This window comes from Trachinotus anak, unplaced genomic scaffold (assembly GCF_046630095.1).
Source record: "Trachinotus anak isolate AG129_WGS33_773 ecotype Australia unplaced genomic scaffold, CSIRO_AGI_Tana_v1 ptg000012l, whole genome shotgun sequence".
NCBI classification, from domain to species: Eukaryota; Metazoa; Chordata; class Actinopteri; order Carangiformes; family Carangidae; genus Trachinotus; species Trachinotus anak.
This window is the reverse complement of record NW_027273863.1, coordinates 24,010,001-24,024,502: the sequence shown is the minus strand read 5'-3', so window position 1 is coordinate 24,024,502 and position 14,502 is coordinate 24,010,001. Positions and strand designations below refer to the sequence as shown.

At 39.3% G+C, this 14,502-nt stretch overlaps 1 protein-coding gene across 3 annotated transcripts in view; it reads right to left on the bottom strand.

Annotated features, from left to right (window-relative positions):
- Positions 1-14,502, bottom strand: part of LOC139629602 (netrin-G1-like) — a 61,626-nt gene that overhangs the window by 19,843 nt on the left and 27,281 nt on the right. For all 3 annotated transcript variants that reach the window (XM_071492323.1, XM_071492322.1, XM_071492324.1), the window contains exon 3: positions 12,927-13,570. In XM_071492323.1, the coding sequence (XP_071348424.1) occupies positions 12,927-13,570 (644 nt within the window). The remainder of the gene's footprint in view (positions 1-12,926; positions 13,571-14,502) is intronic.

The following is a 14,502-nucleotide window of genomic DNA, read 5'->3' as shown; positions in this document are numbered from 1 at the left end:
AATAGAATGAAACAGTATTGGTAACATAAGTTGTTTTTTACACTATGACCAATCAAAATGTCTGTTGTGAAAAAGCCTTCCATAATTCCCAGCACAACTTTGTCCAAATTCAACCCAACCTGACCCGAGCGCCAATCAATCAGAATATAACACGCCTGTGTGGGTGAGCAGGACCTTTAATACACCTGTGTAGACAATTGGCATTAAAGAAGACAAATGTAAGCATTTATAGCTTCATTTCAGCTTCAGTTAATGAGCTAATGTTAGATGAAAAGTTGTTTTGACATAGTGGTTATAAATAACCATTTGTTGATTTTAGTGACTATATTTCAGTGTAGCAGTTAAGCTGCATATTTCAGTGTAGCTTGACTCCACATTGAATGGTACTCCCTGATACGCTGCTGAAACAATGGGGCTATGTTACCTGGATGCCACCTAAAAAGTTTCTAACTATTTTTAACCCACTTTGAGAACTAAATGCCCCGAGATCTTTTGACACACAAATCACCACATCAGTGCTTATGAGGTCTGCACTCAAGATTCTGCACTTCTACTCCTTCTACTCATATTTGCTTTTTTAAATCCACTGATTCAAATGACACTTTATGGACAAGGTCACATTTACCTCTATGGTTCAGCTTGAATTGTTTTTGCCTTGTGGAGGCAACAATGTGATTGACCTAATTATTTGCACCTGTGGCAGGGTATAAATGCAGAGAGTCCCACAGGTCCACACCCCATGCTAACAACGGGCTGGTTGCTGAAATGTTTGTCTGTGACTTATTGTGCCACTATGATGAGTTGGAAAGTACAGATAGCAACTTGAACAAAATAGTTTCTGAAATGAAAATACATCTTCTCCTTAGACTGCTGTGCAGTGGAAGGCTCCTTTTCTTTCTTTTTTCCAGTAGAGATTTGACCTGTGACTGTTGCTCAGCCCTATACCTCACCTGTTCCTCACAAAAGTTGGTCATGGTCAGAACCTGTAATGTGCCTGCATGCTGTATAAATGCATACTGAGGTTCTGTGAACCTTTCCTTCACAAGACATGTGGAGAGGCTCACACATCCTGACCAGTGACAACTCTGACAGATATGGAGAGATCAAGGCTGTTGAGGGAAACTTTGGCCTTGCTGAAAATTTTAGATGAATGTCAATGTGTTACCTGGCCAATCCAGAATAACCTGCCAACACGGGGCAGGGAAAGAGAGGCTGTCTGATTCTTTTACATGAGGGGATCAGGACGTTGGTCCTGCTTCTTGTCCCTATCACACTGTCAGACATTCTGGGAAAAGGTGTTTTTTCTTAAAAAAAAAAAAAAAAAAAAAAAAAAAAAAAAAAAAAAATGGACAATATAAAATAGACAATAGAATTGTCTTTGGAGCCAACGAAGAATGACTGGGTCAGCTTGACTTGCCTATGTTTAAAGACCACAAACTAAGCCGTAAGTCTAGGCGTAGTGCACTCCACCTAGATGTTTCTAAAAAGTTGATCAGTAGCAGGTTAGTCACACCTCTGCTGCTAGAGCTCTCACTAAAAGAAGAAGAAAGTGGATCACATCAGTCCAGTTCTTAGACATTTGCCCCGGCTTCCTGTTTCTCAAAGACTTGGATTATAAAAATATAAAAGGTTTATAAAACAGTAACTGCTTTTCATATGCTGCCATATTATATTATGAAAAGTCCAGACCTCTTAGCTCAGAGTGAAAACTAAACATGGAGGAGCAGCGTTCACTTCATGCACCACTCATCTATAGCCAAGTCCAACTTGTTTTAAATTGAGGGTTAAAACTTTTAAACATTGGTTTTTATTCTAAGTTTGGACTCCTTGTGCTTCATTTGCACTGTAATTTATATTCTCCTGTTAAATCAGAAAACGTCTTTTCTGGAAACTTACAGTCTACAATACATACACTTAAAAAAACAAAACAAAAAAACCCAGTGGGTTTTGTCATAATATATTAAATTTGAGTAGTTTTTGACAGACAAAATATTCAGTATTTTCCACCAGAATATCATTCCTGGCAATGTTTCAAGAGCATTTGGACCTTAATTTAGGGAAATTCGATTTTACAATGGAACTGAAATGAATGAATGGGCTTGGATTTCCTGTCCATGTTTTTTCTTTAAAGGTACCCCACAACTAAACTTGTCTGTCCTTGCCTGTAAAAACATGTGGTTTCCTTAACTCTGTTTACTCTTGGAAAACTAAATTATTTATGTATATCAAATTAATAATAAAGCTTCATAATGTGATCTAAAAAATAAAGAGCTGATGCAGCTGCAAAACCCCTTAAATTAAAAAGGATGTTTGCTGTAATATGCAACCTGACTTGGCTCCGTTTGCAGGGGCAAAGGGACGAAAGTTTCCTATTGCAACACCAGTCATTTGAGCAGGGACAAAGCAAATCAAGCTCATATAATGAGTTTGACAACCCTTCTTTACATTGCCTCCTTTTACATTTCAGCTGGCGTTGAACTTTTCCATGAGGAGAGGGGAGAGTCTCAGAGTCACCTCATTACACCAGGCTGTGTCACCGTGAAATTGAAGAGTCCGATTAGGCTTGTTTTCGTTGCTCTGTGCTGTGGCCAATTTTGTCATTCTTCGGGGTGTAATGTAATACATCTCAAGCAAATTGTTTGCGTCCCCTATCGAAATATAAAGCAGGCCCGCCAGGGCTCCCCAAATTGTTGTAGAAATATTAGGAATGGATCACAAGTTAATTCCCCCTGCTCCAATTTTCTGCCGAGGCGAAATGAAATTTGAATTTGCGTGGCTTGGACCACTGCCACTGAAGGCCTGTGATTTGTTTCAATGACAGGGCCTATTATTGAAGTTGTGCATTGATGTAGGCATACAGTATGGTAATGTCTGCCCCCCTCGTCCCACCTCAGCCCTCATGGTGGAGGGCCGTCTCATTCATGTGATGTAAGCCACTGAGACAAGGAGGAAGCCGTGAAGAAATCGGCAATAGAAGGACATATTAATATGGAAATTAGAGGCCGGCTGCATGTTCTCGTGCGTGTGTGGGGAAAGAACACAACACAAAAACATTCAAGTGTTCCTTACAGCAGGCACTCAGGTACTACAGTATGAAGGGTGAAATGTACAAATATATTAAAAAAAAAAAAAAAAAAAAAAAAAAAAAAAAAACTGTTCAGAGAAGTATTAACACTTTAATGAGAAGAAAACATGCTTTGCCACTGTATTTCACAGGTGTTGAGAGAGAGAGAGAGACACACACACCCCCCCACACCATTGAACATACAAAGCCACAACAACCTTGTCTGTAAAGCTTGATCGTACACTAGGTGCAGCAAAAGGACATGCTGATGATTTTACTATTCATGGCTGCTGCCCCTCCAGAGAGAGCTTATGTTGATGTGCTTTCTCTGGCACCCATATATTATTTACAAAGAAAGCCTGGGCCATAATGAGCACTAATTAAACGCCGGAGACTGGGAGATGACTGGCAGAAAACATCGCAGCATGTGACAGACATCTGGTGGAAGATAAGTGAGCAGGCGCTGGCAGAGCCGGAGAGAACCTTACCGTGGTAGCAGAGTAACGCTGGGGGTCGTGTGAACCTGCACTTGAACCTGACTTTCAAACTCTGTCAATCAAGCTGGCTACAGCTGTCATGGTTCACAGGGCACGGGCTTGGTGGATTGGAACTGGTGTGTGTGTGTGTGTATGTGTGCGTGCGTGTTGTATGCTGTATATGAGAGACTGGATAAGAGCCAGTCGGTTTGTGTGTGGTGTGTGTGTGCAGTTTGTTTTGGCTCGTGTGGTTATGTGAAGGGCAAGACAGCAGTGTAGCCATTTAAAGGGGCAACAAGAAGGATTCCAGTACTAAAAAAAATAACTGGGCTCGACTCAGTGTTTACTTTGGCTTTCTGCCATATAAATGTATTTCTTCCTCACTGATCACATTTTCAAGTGCTTTTTTAAAAAAAAAAAAAAAAAAAAAAAAAAAAAAAAAAGCCGCTGTAAGACACCCGCTTCAGTAAATAATTCTGTTGGATCTCAACTATCATTAGCAGGATTTTAGAAATGCTAAAATTTACATTTTCTGTTAATCTTATCTCACTAAATGATCTAAAAGTGGTTTCAGGGGCCTCCAAGAAATACAAAAATACAAAATCATCTTTAAAACTAAATTAAAGAGCTTTAGTCTAAAAGTTAGAGATTTCTTTTAAACATATTAAAGATTAAAGCTGCCTTTAATCTGCGTGAAGAAACACTTTCACGCAGCTGGATGGCCGTTTATGAACACAATCTTAGTAGCAGTGAGGACATCACTCAGTTATGACTCCCCCCTGTAGAGGGCGACAACCTGCAGATGCATGGATCTACTGCATTAGCACAAATCACTGTCTTGGGGTATGAGACTCCAGACTAACAGGTCTGGTTTTTGGTGTAGATAAAGATTAAGCAGAGTGGTCGCCGACTGCAAACAGTGCATGAGAACGATTTTGTACAAAATGAGGAATGGCACACTGGTGTCACTATTGGAAGAAGGTGCAAGGTTGAACACAGGTGAACTTTGACTTGCCAGTGTGGAATTCAATTTGTTCATTGCAGAGTTTTCAACTGCAGGGACCAAGAGATGAAAGTGAATATTTGCTCAGACTGGTGCATGTGTTGCACCTTTTTATCTAAAATCATTACGAACTTGAACATTTTTTGACTTTGCGACCACTGAACTAAGAATCAACAACAAATCCCATCAAGCTACGCAACAACATCCTTTACTCAAACACTCTGGAGGAATATTGATTTTTCTCCTGCTGCACTCTGTCCTGCCTTATAAAGTTACAATCTAGACAAACGCACACAAAAACAGTGAGAGGACTCTCTTTTCCACGCAGAAGGCTTTTCAAATGCCAGGAGTTTAAATGAGGGAGGGAAATGTCCTGGCACATTACACAGCAGATGATATGGTGTAACATCATTATTACTACTTTTTTTTTTTTTTTTTTTTTTTTCCCCTTGAATTGTGTGCGTGACCACTATATCCCCCGGGTTTAGATCTTCTGTGTGTGGTTCAGCAGGGTGCAATGCCCGTCATGAGAATGCACTGTGGAGGAGCTACAAATTTAGACTCCTTTCAAGTGCGAGATAGTGTGTGTGTGTGTGTGTGTGATATGGCACTTTTATGAGCTCATGATTCCCACAGAGAGAGGGAGATACAGCGTTTGTCTGTGGCTCGCGGGAACCACTGGGGAGCATAAAATAAGAGTGAGATGTTTCATACTTTCTCTAAAACAATTATTCTTTTGTATCCAAATTTGCCTTTGAGTAATTCTCATGTATACCTCAGAGGGAAGGCTCACGATAAAATGTCTTGAAATTTGCTTTTGTTTTAACATTTGTCAGCACAGACAGTCAGAAGGGAATGAAACATCTCACACATTATTTCCATAAGCCTGCAGTCATGTTAATGTTAGAAACTCTAAAGTCCTTTTTTTGTATTAGAAAAAAGCAAAACTGCACCAGAGGAAAATGGCAACGATTAATGACAAAAATGACATAACGATTTAAATGTTCTTATTTTGTGATCAACAATAAGTCTTGTCTCAGGATGCAAAGTGTCGGACTAGTTCACTGTGTGAATTTTTAAATGACATAATTCCAGCCTCTGATCCCCAACATCCGTGTTTGCCAGTAGATCTCCTGCAGCCAGTTGCACCATCTGTTCTTAAATCCAAACTTTTCCTCATCACATAACATTAGGTGCTACCTGGATATTTATGAGTCACTGAATTAAAACAGGTTGCACTACACAGACTAGTTCTTCAATACACCTTTAGTTGTTACACATGGCAAATGGTGAATGGAATTTTGTAAGTTTTGCAGAGCTCAGTGGACCAGCTGGCAAAACTAATGTTGACAAAGCTAATTCAGGCATTTCAGTGCTTTATATTTAATGTAAAACGCATTTTGTTTTTGACCCTTTTTTTTTTAAAAAAAAGATTGGACACTCGATCAAAATGCTTTCAAGTGAAGATGCAAACTGACAAGATTTCAAATTTACATTTCACTAAAAAAACACAATGCTTCAAATTTGGTATCAAGTATTATGCTCATAATGTAAGGCTATAGCCAAATAACATCAGGTTAGCATTATCCCACTCATTCTAATTTTCATGAAAATAACAAACTTTGAAAAATTTCTCTGCGTATGCATATATTAATATATTCAACATCTACCAATAAGGTTTTAAAACTTTGTTTGAAACTCACTGGCTAATAAGGGCTTAGGAAGGACTTCACACACAGACTGGTAAATAGATTTATGAAGAGCTGTTGTAACCCATCTGGAAATCACTGGAAGACAGAGGTCATCAATCAAAAAAGCAAGGACATGATGATGATGATGATGATGATGATGATGATGATGATGATGATTTAGTCCTAGGCATCACATGGGTTATGTGCTGTCATGCTACCAATCATTTTCATTTGAGTCAAAAATTAAACACACTTGTACATAAATTCATACAGCAGGCACACTAAGTGGTCAGAGGCTGTAATGTTAGGTCTGAGGTCTGTCAAAGTGTCCTTGAGCATGTCTCTGAACTGGATGAATCAAACGAACGCTAAAATCAAATTGAATTTCTCTTGCATGGAAAACAAATTTTCTAACATTTGCATTTACAAGGCAGTTGGAGAGTTGAGTTCCTTACATGTTGACATGTCTACAATAAAAAAACGAACTTCATTTGGGGTGGCCCGATGGCGGAGTGGCTAGGGTGTGTACCACATTAGCCGATGCTTTTAGCAGGCGAGTGCCAGTTCGACTCCCGACTGGCCCGACTCTTTCCTACGTGTCATTGCCCCTTTCCTGTCACACTCTACTATCCTTTCAATAAAGGCAAAACATGCATAAAAATATATCTTAAAAAAAAAAAACCCCATTTAATTTATATCTTTTATATATGGGAGTACTCTTTGTGCCACGTTGCTTCAGTGTGCCTCTAATTCACCAATACACACACAAACTCACAGACCCATGACAGTGGAGGTACCATTGGCTATTATGAGCAATGGGAATCCAATGTCTTGCTCAAGGACATTACATTCAAATTATATTAAACATGTACATCTTCTTCTGTTTACTGGTGAATTCTGTTTTTACTCTACTTCTTAAAGTCCTGTTTCTGCAGTTTTAAAAATATTACAACAAACTGATCTTGAATTGCCTAGTCCACATCATGGAGGACCTGGCCATGTTGGACAGTAGTTAGTTTTTAAGGTTACTTTGACACAATGCTTGAATACTGGGTAAAAGGGAAAGTGAAAGAACCAGTGAGGGAGGGGGAGGGGGGGGGGGGACCAAGGGAAAAGGTTAGAGAAAAATAGAGAATGACATGGGAGATGAGAGAAATAGCACATTAGCACTTATGGATTAGCTGCCTCTCATTCCCAGGCCCTGCTGCGGCCCTGCAGATGTGCAGCTCTGACCGTGCAGCCAGCCAGTAGCGGTCATGTCTTAATTAACGAGCAGACATCTGATCAATAAGTGAGGAACGATGGAGAGGGAGACGTGAAAGGTGGGACAGCCTGCACAGTTCAAGGTTTTTGTTTCCCGCTGATGTGGAATAACATTAGAAATCAATAGCATGGCCAGTGCCGCCACACACTCTGACTCCGCTCAGGAGAGGTGGAAAAAAAGAACCCCACCCCAACCCTTTTTCTTAGCTTTTCTTTTGTCCATCATTTTTCCATCATACGAGATCATTGTACAGGAAGATTTGTCAGAGTATTTTTAGTGCAGTGTGTTATCGGCTTTGTAAAGCCAGTTTTATAAACTCATGTTCTGCGACAATTCTTAGATTATTAAAAGCAATCTATTGTGGTTCTTTTTATATTGTCTTGTGCAGCATCTGAAACTTCCCTGGATTTATTTCTGAGTGAGATGTTATTTACTTTTATTGGTGTGCCGGCTTTGTATCAACCTGCCGCAGGCATTCAAGTTTGGGAATTCTCTCAATGACTTCCAAGAGTCTACAGATAATGAGCCTCATTCAGAAAAGATTACTACACATAACTTGTGCAAACCCACCCATGAACTTTGATGATGATGATGCTGTTTTATTTACTTCCACACATTTGTACTAATTCACTGTATTATGTAGGAAGGTGATGACATTGACTAAAGCTCTTTTTTATTTCTTCACATTATAAATATTTCTATATGACATTTCTGCTGCTTTAGAGTGGCGTAGTAAAAGGAGTAGTAGGTTGTTTCAGTTTTTGCGACCCCCACCCAGACTTGAGACATTGCTGCCTCCTGAAGAGCTTAAGTCTCTTTTGGGAGGGCTAAGGACACCTTCTCCACCCCCCTCCTTTATTCAAACTCTCTGCTGTAGATGCCTGTGGCATAAGGTTTTATAGTGCACGGTCCCTATTTCTCTTGCTGATAACACTAGACAGGTGTGACATATGCAGTCATTCACTATATTTACCTTGCTTCATTAACTGTGAGGGGGAGCAGGGGTTGCATTGAACAGAAGGTTTGCAGTGTGTTAGTTAAATGGAAAAGATAAATGAGGCTTTTTTTTTTTTTTTTTTTTTTCCCCACTGGCAACAGCAGAAAAACACAAGAGCCCATGCTGACCAGTCACAGTGCATGTGTAGGTAGGTAAGGCATGACGCCTCAACCTAGCAGTGAAACGTATACTGCTATACTAAACACTTGGTCAAAGTTGGGGAAAACTGGTAACGATTAATCAAAAGATTTACTGTGTGAAGGTCAGACCCCATCCACCTCCTACATCTCCCCTTCTGCCTCACTACACATTGAGCACACTGCTTCCTTTATTTGTACTGAACGGTGACACTGGACGTAAACTGTGAGGCAGAAAACCGTCTATTACATAAATTGAGACTGTACTGAAATATTGGTGGATGAATCTCTTCTACTGCTGATGTTTTTAAGCAGTTCCAGATTTTCTGTGATCCAGACTTATATCTTTATATGTAAAGGTGACAACAAGTTGTATGCTTGAGTATTTATTTTTTTTTCTTTAGAACATGAAAACATTATTACATAAATTAAAAGGGCATAAAAATGCAAAGTTCACTGATAACAGTTGGATTTCAAAGTTCGGAGTTGAATTGTTTCATGAAGGAAAAAATCGTGTGTGGTGGTGGTGGTGTGTATGTGGGGTTGTTGTTGTTGTTGTTGTTGTTGTTGTTGTTGTTTGTGTTTTTTTTGTTTGTTTGTTTTTTTTAAGTATCTGTTAGTATTATTGTTATAATTGGTATTTGTTTGCAGAGCACATCATGATCCTTGTTTGTGACACAAATATGGTAACTTCATATCATTTTGTCTTTGTCATGTCTAAAATATAAATGGAAAATAAGGCAACCCTATTCACAGATCATTGTGAAAATGTAATTTGACATTTCCGCAGTGTTCCAGTTTCCATTCAGAGCCCTGACATTCATGAACATATCTGCAGGTTACCTGACATTACAAATATTCGGCTGTGTGTGTGAGTGAAAGTTTATCAGCGTTTATGAAGTATTCTGGGTCTTCTCAGACAGGATGGCCATTCTGTGATAAGGCTTTCACATTTGGTTGTAGCCAGGAGGCTGCTGAAGCTGGTGGGAACTCCAATCAGTCTCTCCCCACCGACTTCCATCAACCTCTTTCAAGTGAGTTACTGATCCACCTCTGGACAGAAATCGTATGTTTATTTTCTTTTCTTTCTCACTGCAAACTTTTGGTGGAAAATTGAATTTGATGCCCAGGGGCAGGATGGAAAATTGGGCAAAATAGCTTATTTTCCCCCCATCCAACCTTTTGCTACTCTTTCTAATGAATGGCAAAATAAGATATCTGTGGGAGATGCTAGTCTGTGCCGGGTAGCAGGTCCTGCAATTTACAACTTATCAATTCATGTTTACAGTACGAGTGCGGATAATGGAAGAGTGTGTCTGACTGCAGAACATGCACACCTCTCTGATGGGGCTGAACTGGGAATATCACACACCACCATTATGAAAAACTTGTTGAGGCATGTGATCAGACATCACCCATCATAAAATGATGTCACTAACTTTTTGTCAGTTCATGTTCAGTGACTAATTTGTTTTAGATTTTTCAACCAGCAGTCAAAGATGATTTAAATTATATTTAAAAAAAAAAAAAAAAGTCTTATATCTCTAAAGATGTGATTTTATTTAAAGCGAAAACTGCAGCTTGCTCAGAAAGAGAACCTCCTAGATTAAACCATAAATCTACTTATTATTAAACAGGGCAAGGCTAAATTTGGAACCAAAGCCTGGCAATTCTGAATGTCTCCACATTTCACTGATGTGTCCCTGATGATTACCATTTAATCAGCTGCAAATGCTCTTAATTACAAGATTAGTCTCCTCCCAATTACCCAACATGCTAATGGTTCTAATCTGCCATTGAAGTCGACTGAATTCTAATTAGGGACTAACTGTTTCAATTCACCTAGGGCCCATCTGATGGGTCATTACCAACCTAGTTATCCTCATATAAACCAACTGCAGCAAGCGGCACGGGTCCCATTCGGAGAGCGGCTGTCGAGGCTTTACGACCACCATGTGGGCCATTTCTATGTGTCATGAAACAACAATGTTTCCACTCCCTCAGAATTGCGGCGCGCTTCTGATGACTCACTGAAGATAAACGCTGCAACACTGCAAGCTGTGTTCATGACACATGCACTGGAAATCTTGTGAATTCTACTGAAAATGTAGGTTGTAAAACTGGAAAATTGGTGAACTGTGAAGTAGAAATGAAGGGGTATCTAAATTTAAACTGGTGAGATAAAATTCTTTTTTTCACAAGTGGATCTCTTTTAAAGCTACTTTAATCTTTTTTTTTTTTTTTTTTTTTTTCTTTTCTTTTCTTTTTTTTTAATAATAACAATCGATCAAATAAGTGTGTGTAATGTAAAGGGTGTTTCTTCTAGTGATGAACCCACAGAATTATCACCCAACTCCAGTCCCCCAAACCTCTATAAACCTTTGTTTTTAGATACATTTTTGGATTGTTTTAGTTTTCTGGCCTGCAAATGCATCCTTTCATTGTCTTTGTCTTTGTTTCCAGTTAAAAATCCCTGATAAACCCTCTGTCTGTCTGCTGTTTGGTGCTCAACAGTGTAGTGTACAAAGTTGGCAACTGGCTGATGAACAAAGTGGAGCAATTAGCAGCTAAAACGTCAGATTTGTCCCCTTAAGAGTTGATGGAGACCATACCAAAGCTAAAAGGAGTGCAAACTGGGCTTAAATTACACGACTCCAGTAAAATGCTGATGTTGCAACATGTGCAGTGGAATAAGCAACTGTTTGTCATAACAACAATCTATCAGGTGATAATATATCCATTTGTGTTCTGCTGCCACCAAGTGGCCAAAAAAAATCACTTAATGCAGCTTTAATTAAACAAAAAAACAAACGTGCTTTCAATTAATCATACATTTCTCTATTGTCCATGTATTGTGTCTTCATTAGCGTCCCCCTGTCCTGTGGCCTCTGTCCTCTCTGTCTCAATTAATAGATGGTTTAATTTCATTTTTCATGTTATTACATATGGCTCTGTTCACAACTGTTTTTAACCATACTAGCAGCTTTTCTGCGGTATGGGGTAACTGGACCTCTACTTGTGTTAATGGCAAATGTGATAATCTGTAGGTCTAATACACCCTGGAAAAGTGAATTTATTATCATAAGAAACCACAGTAATCATACAAAGTTTTGTAATGAGATAAAAACATTCAGACAACAAAGGTCATAGCAAAAAGATCAGTTATTTAGTTGAACTGACAGCTAGAGAATAAAGCAAAACATTAAAGGATGTCTGTCTGCAAGAAAAGAGATGTATTAAAACCACAGGAGGCAATTTCAGCCCTCTGTTAGATTAAATTAAATAATTTAGGATCCTACAGTCAGTCTCTGCTCAGAAGGCCCCCCCCTTTTTTTTTTTTTTTTTTTTAGCCGAATTCAGAAATATTTTAAAGACAGAATTTTGGTCTGAAGTGAATTTAGTGTTGGCCATCTGGACACTTAGCACTTCTAAACACCTGAGAAACCAAATAGTAGGTTATAGAAAAGGAGATATTGAATCTCCTTTCCTTTGCATTTTGAAAATTCAAGACACTTCATTGCTCAGTTTAAAAAAAAAAAAAAACAAAATGCACCTACAGGTTTTCATTCATTCATCTGGTCTGTGGCCGCTAAATCTGCGACTGCTTTCTAAAACTGATCAGCAACGGTGTTGTCTCTTTGTGGCAACGAGATAATAGACAAGTTGGACTTTGATGGATTGGTACCATTAATGGACCATAAGATCTCCAACCATACGCCATGGAGGTTTTCATTCTGACTGATCACCCCTTGTGATTTCCCAGAGTTCTTCCTTTCTACTTCAAGGAGTGCTAATCAGTGTGTGGTGTCTTTGTTTGGAATAACAGCCTACAGACTGTTGGCTCTTTGCGGCACATAGTTGGCCAATCCTGGTTTATATTGATGCTGTGGGATAATTTTAATGCCACAAAAATTCTACCCATCTGGCTTCATTCAACATTACAGAGAAGGATGGAAACTGACAAGTGCTGCCACCTCATCACCGAGCTCCAGCTGTTTGAAGAGGCACTGGGGGGGGGGGGATTTCACAAAGGCTGGCTTTAACAGCTCAGCAGTCACTGAAAAAGACTAAAGTGGTAGTACTGGTGAAACATTTGAAGAAAAAAAACCACTGGAGAAACACGAACATGCACTAAGTGTTAAAACTGTTAAAATTGCTAACTAACGGCTATAGGTTAGCAAGTTTTTGTTTTTGTAGATTTGAGACTAGCCACATGCTAGTTTTCTCAGTTGGTTTTAAGAACATGAAATATTACAATCTACAAAAGGCACTGACAAATGTAGATGACTCTTACCTGCCCTGCACCTTGATGTCAGAGATGGCATAGAAATATCTGGACAGGTTGTTCTCATCCACCATGGTGGCACCAGTGGCTGGCTTCAGCAGCCTAATCCTCAGATCAGTGATGGTGAAGAAGTCCCTCAGGTTCTTGGTGGTATCCAGCTGGCCGTACAGGGAGGCCATGTTGTGTAGTCGAGGCCCGGCAAACAGGGCAAAGCGATCCTTTATCTCGAAACGTACCGTCTTGTCATTCTTCCACACGTAGCCTCTGGAGTAGTCCTCGGTGCAGATGATATCCAGCAGGGTGCGCTGGGTGAGATCGTTCACTGTCTTGGGCTCCATGGTGAAGGCGTCCAGGCAGTCGGTGGCATAGAACTGGTACGGGGTCCAGGTCCGGCCGTAGTCGAGCGACTTTTCCAGGACCATCTGCTCTGGTCTACCTGACTCAAAGGTCAGCACGATGTCGTCAGTGAGCTCAATGGTCTTGTTCCATGACAGCGTGATGTTGACCTGCAGGGGCTTCGGGTATTTCTTCCATGAGGTGGACTGCCAAAAAGTTGTAGGGTTGCGACCTTCAAAGTCAAACATCAGCTCGGGAGGATGAGCCAGTTCCTCAGTGGTGGCGTCACATTCATTGTTGCACATATAAGGATTTTCCTATCAAAAAAAAAAAGACACACACATGTAAGTGCACATTGCAATTAGGGTATAAAAATATGTAATTAATCATTTCCAATTATTAATTTGAGTGAGTTGTTACAAAATAAAATATTAAAGTGCAATGTCCTAAATCAAATTTGGGGACACTGGCCTACATGACATAAAAACAAGTGTACCTCCAATGAGGTAGTATATCATACACAAGTGATAATATCCTTATAACATTGGAATGCATTTGTTTCTTGTTGATGCATTTTTATATAAACTAAACAGTACTGTATCACATCATCAAAGACATTTCCTTAATATAATAATGCAGACATGCTATGAGAAAAATGCTGTGTTTCTTTTTAAACCATCATTTTATTACTCTCCTGAACAGATTAAGCTGTCAGTTGTGGAATTAGTTCTTTTTAATATTCAAATGTGTGAGGTGCATGTGTGCCCTGCAATATACAAGCAAATACAATGGATCTGTCAGAGAATAAAGTAAAAATAATAAAAGTCACATACAGAAATTAGACTTGAGAGCCAAGTTGTTAAATTAAGTTTTCACACATTGCTGAGAAGTGTGTTAGGGCATGATTTTAATTACTTTTTGTGATGTATAGCTTGAGTTTAATGCTCCTTTTAGATTGTATCAGAACTGTTCCCCTGCTTACTGAGGAGAAGGTAACTACAGCAAACTAAATGATAACAGTTTGATCCAAATGATCTTGATCAAGGCCCAGGCTGAAAATATGTGAAAAGTAACTCGCCAGTTTACCTTTTGTGCAGGGAGAGTTTTGTACATTAACACTGACAATAGATTTTAAAAAAACAAAAAAAAAAACCCTCTGGATAAACTGCACTCTGTAGTTTGAAGAAAAGAAGTTAAGCAATTGAAATGTCAAAAAGGCAGTTAAATATTCAGTTTGGAATAAAATATT